This window comes from Aplysia californica, unplaced genomic scaffold, assembly GCF_000002075.1.
Source record: "Aplysia californica isolate F4 #8 unplaced genomic scaffold, AplCal3.0 scaffold00331, whole genome shotgun sequence".
Lineage (NCBI taxonomy): Eukaryota > Metazoa > Mollusca > Gastropoda > Aplysiida > Aplysiidae > Aplysia > Aplysia californica.
The window spans coordinates 260,880-264,723 of NW_004797601.1; the positions used below are offsets into that span (position 1 = coordinate 260,880).

General features: G+C 46.2%; 1 protein-coding gene across 1 annotated transcript; it reads right to left on the minus strand.

The window, feature by feature from the left end:
* Positions 1 to 302: 302 nt before the first annotated feature.
* On the minus strand, positions 303 to 2,928 carry LOC118478016 (the record flags this gene model as incomplete). Its single annotated transcript, XM_035970869.1, is given in 2 exon segments — positions 303 to 1,820; positions 2,842 to 2,928. Coding segments are annotated over 2 exon segments (1,605 nt in total), but the record flags the coding sequence as incomplete, so codon positions are not given.
* Positions 2,929 to 3,844: the final 916 nt, after the last annotated feature.

The window sequence follows — 3,844 nt, forward strand, 5'->3', positions numbered from 1 at the left end:
AGAAGGCAGGCTGCCTGCGTGTATCGGCCAACCTGGGCTCTGAGGGATACAACATACAAACAGGAAAATCGAGATCCTTGGTGAAAATGTTCGCCCAATTTGAGAATCGAACTCAGCACTATTGGACATTATCATATGCATTTTTTCTACTAATCAGAGGGCGTCAATCTCATATAAATGGGCAAGAGATCAAAAAAGAGAAAAAATGGAATCAAACTCAGGTCTTCTGGGAAGTATACAGTGCAAACAGTCGGGTAAGCGCTCATACACTAACAATCTGACTGGGCCTTGTCTGAACTCACCTTGAAGGTGGTGACGACCCCGCCCGTGGTGATGTCCAATATGTTGACCACCATTCGGTCTCTAGACAGAGTGACCACTCGCTGCTGGCTCTGGAGACCGAACAAAGGAAGCCTCAGATTGAGCACTCCCCTCAGCTTCGTCACAAAGCGACCCTCGTCCAGGTCAAGAATCACAAGCTCTCTATTGCACAACACTAGTGCCTTTGACCCTTCCACCATCTGCAGCGCTTGAGGGTGGTCCAGTCCCAGAAGAGTCCTCTCTGTTTCGTTGGTGCTGGAGTTCAAAACTTTTATCTCGCCCTCTGACCTAAGGAGAACGGCCACGTGATTCCCCGAGGGTGACACCGGCACCATGGCCGTGATCTCCGGTAGAGGCATGTGAGGGTTGACCAGGGACTCCTGACTCACCTCCTCCTCCGGCAGGACGTGCAGCAAGGGGCGAGGAGGAGCGTGCAGAGTTTTCAACAGAACGGAATGATCACACGACTTGGTTTTCTTGCTCCCAGAATTCCCCTTCTCTGCCACTGTCAGCGTGAGACATTTGTAGATTTCACCCCCGCTCACGGAGAGAGTTTTGGAGCATCTCCCGATGTCTCGTTGCATGGACGAGAGTATCGGAGACGAGGACGGATCCATTGACTTGGCTTGCTCGAGATCACAGATGAGGTGAAGGACGGATGTGGCACAGAGTTTGTCCTCAATCCAGGGCAGGTTGAAGAAACACGTCTCCAATGTGTAAGAGCTCTTGTTTCGGCTGTGGATCAGGTGATAAGGCAGACACATAAACTTTCTCACGTTGAGAAACTTCCCGTACCTCTCTGCTTGCGGCATGATGAAACGATCTTGTAACAACTCGATTTCTTCCACGGGGCTCGGGTACGGTTTCTTCTTCCCCGCCCAGCGTCCTTGGAAGTAATCGCTGATCTCCCGGTGAACGATTGCCGTACCCGGACCGGTGGTCAGATATCTTTTCTTCGCGCAGCTCCGAAACGAGCGACTGGCCCAAGAGCAGGTGGTGAACTCGCGAGATGTGAAAGAGTGCATGAATTCCCGGAGATAAAAAGAGATGGCCTCCCACAAAACAGACGGCGCTCTGTTGATGGGCGGGTCTCCCTGGTCCGAATAGATGCCCAGCAAGACGGAGTCGTTAACGGACAACAAATCGTTCATCTCGCTCACACTCACACCGGCGTAGGAGCTCGTCAGATAGGCCATGGTGGCGCTAAAGCCGTCTTTGGTTAAAGCTTTTTCCAACATCTCAAACAGCAGGCTGATCATTCCTTCTACAGAATCGGGAATATCCTCTAACACAATGTCGGTGGATGCGTTCCAGGTGGCCACCAGCCTGCCAGCTAGAACAGCGTAGAGAGGGAGGGAACGGTTGGAGAAGAAAGAGAGGACGTTAAGGCCTTGGGAATCGGTCATTGTTCTTTTTCTCTGATGAAGAGTTCTCTGGAAGAGTTGTGTCATTTCCTCTTTGTCCCAGTGTGTGGCCTTGATGCTGTATGAGTCTTTCATCTGAGGGGTAGATCAAAAGGTGGCCATCTTATGGCAGCGTTGGACGGGATAGACAGGTGAGGCAGAGACAGAGAGAGGAGGGGAGAAAGAGACAGAGAGGGTGGAGGAAGAGAGAAAGATGTGAAGAAGAGGGAGGTGGAAGGAGATAGAGATAATGATGGAGTGAGAAAGATGGGGAAAGAGAGGAAATAGGGAGATGATGATGATGGAGAGAGAAAGAGAGGACGGAGAGCAAAAAAACAAGTGGACGAGTTAGTGAGTGAAAGCGATAGTAGGAAGGAGGAAAATGAAGGAGTAAAGGAGATTCTCCTTCAGTGAGAGAATGGTGTACACAAAAGAAAAACATGAGCACGCATTTGAGCATTCATTCATAAAGTGCTAGATTTGAAACAGACATCAGCAATCATGGTTCTCCATTTATTTTTCCGCTCGGGTGCACATTATCCTGTAGTTTCCCTGCTACCCATCTGTTCAGGTTTTTCAGATAGGTTTTTCTGGGTCTGCCCCTGACTTGTTTTCCTTTTATCTTACCCGTGAGAGCTAGATGTTCGAAGCAAAAGTCAAGCTTCTAAGATCACTGTGTTCAAGTAATTTCTATTTGCTTGAAAGCTCTCCCATTATATCAAGTCTTTGCCCTAAGGATAAAAGAAATATTTTCTTTTTTCTACTCATAAGCTCTAGTGATGTATGGTATGAGGCGGGGTAGAGAAGCATTAGACAAAAACGATTTAACTATGTTACAGTAGACAATACAACAAACAAGAGATAGACATTTGCTTCTCCCCTCGACTCCATAAGGCAATAGAGGGCAGAAATAGTAAAAGTAAATAACTTACTTACTTGGACTCAAAGACACCAAAGGCGGGGCCGCCACTCCATTTCTTGTCTATTAGATCTAGTTTCAGGTCTTTCCCAAAAGTATGTATCCAGTTTATCTTTGGTCGTCCCCTGCCTCTTCTCCCGTCGAATTTCCCCAAACAAAAGTAAGTAACAGTCCCACAAAAAGACAGTAAATACGTACCTTTGCCTTTAAGCCCCGAGCCACTTCCGGGTCACTGGTCAGAATGACCAACGTGGTGGTGGCCGGCAGCGGCCCGTCTAAGGTCATCAGGTCAATCTCCTTCGAGTCCGGACCAGAAACACTCGGCCCCTCCAGGATGATGAGCACCGGCATGTTCTGTGAGCTCCGGGATACAATGTCTGCCAGCAGAGACCGACCGCCCTTCTGTGGGTAAAGGAACAGTAAGTGAATGGGTGCAACTCCCTTTTCAACACTATAGTGCAGTCACTAATTCGTGGCTCAACTTATCCTCAAATATTTCTTTAACGTGAGAATCAATGTCCCTCATACTTTGCGCAGAAGTTAGTATCAATTTGTCTCTTCTTAAAATGCGGCCAAAAATTCGTGGAGCAACTTATTGTCAAAGGTCTCCTTAACTATTGAACATAGCTTCTCCAACTTTTGTACAATGAAATAACTTATATCAGTTTGTCTTAACTGATGAATATTGCTTCAATAATTTTTTTTTAAACCCTGTCCATGGTCCCTACAGACTTTTAAAAGTGTACAGCTGGGGATCTCTTTTAAAAGCAAGTATGTCATTGTTTTATTAGTTGCGACATTAAGCTAATTGAACTCATGTTTTGAGAACCTTTAGGGCTGAAAAATTGGTTCATTATAAATCTATTTCTTGTAACAAATTTTACCACAAAAAGGTGTCATTGGGGAGCTGTGGTGTAGGCCATATATGCGTATGCAATATGTGTGTGAGGATTGCTGTGATCAATCTCATTTTCCGCGTGGCGGAGCTTTATAATATTGTATATAAATTTAAGAAGAAAAGTTTGTTTTTGGCATCTCGCCTCTATTGTTGTGGGAAAATATGATTCGGTTAAGACAAACTGATACGAACTACTGTGCAAAGTATGAGTGACCGTGATTCATCCATAGTGAAAGAGATATTTTGATATTTGAGGATAAGTTACGCCACGAACTTTTTACCGCAGCGATAACTTAACCCCCC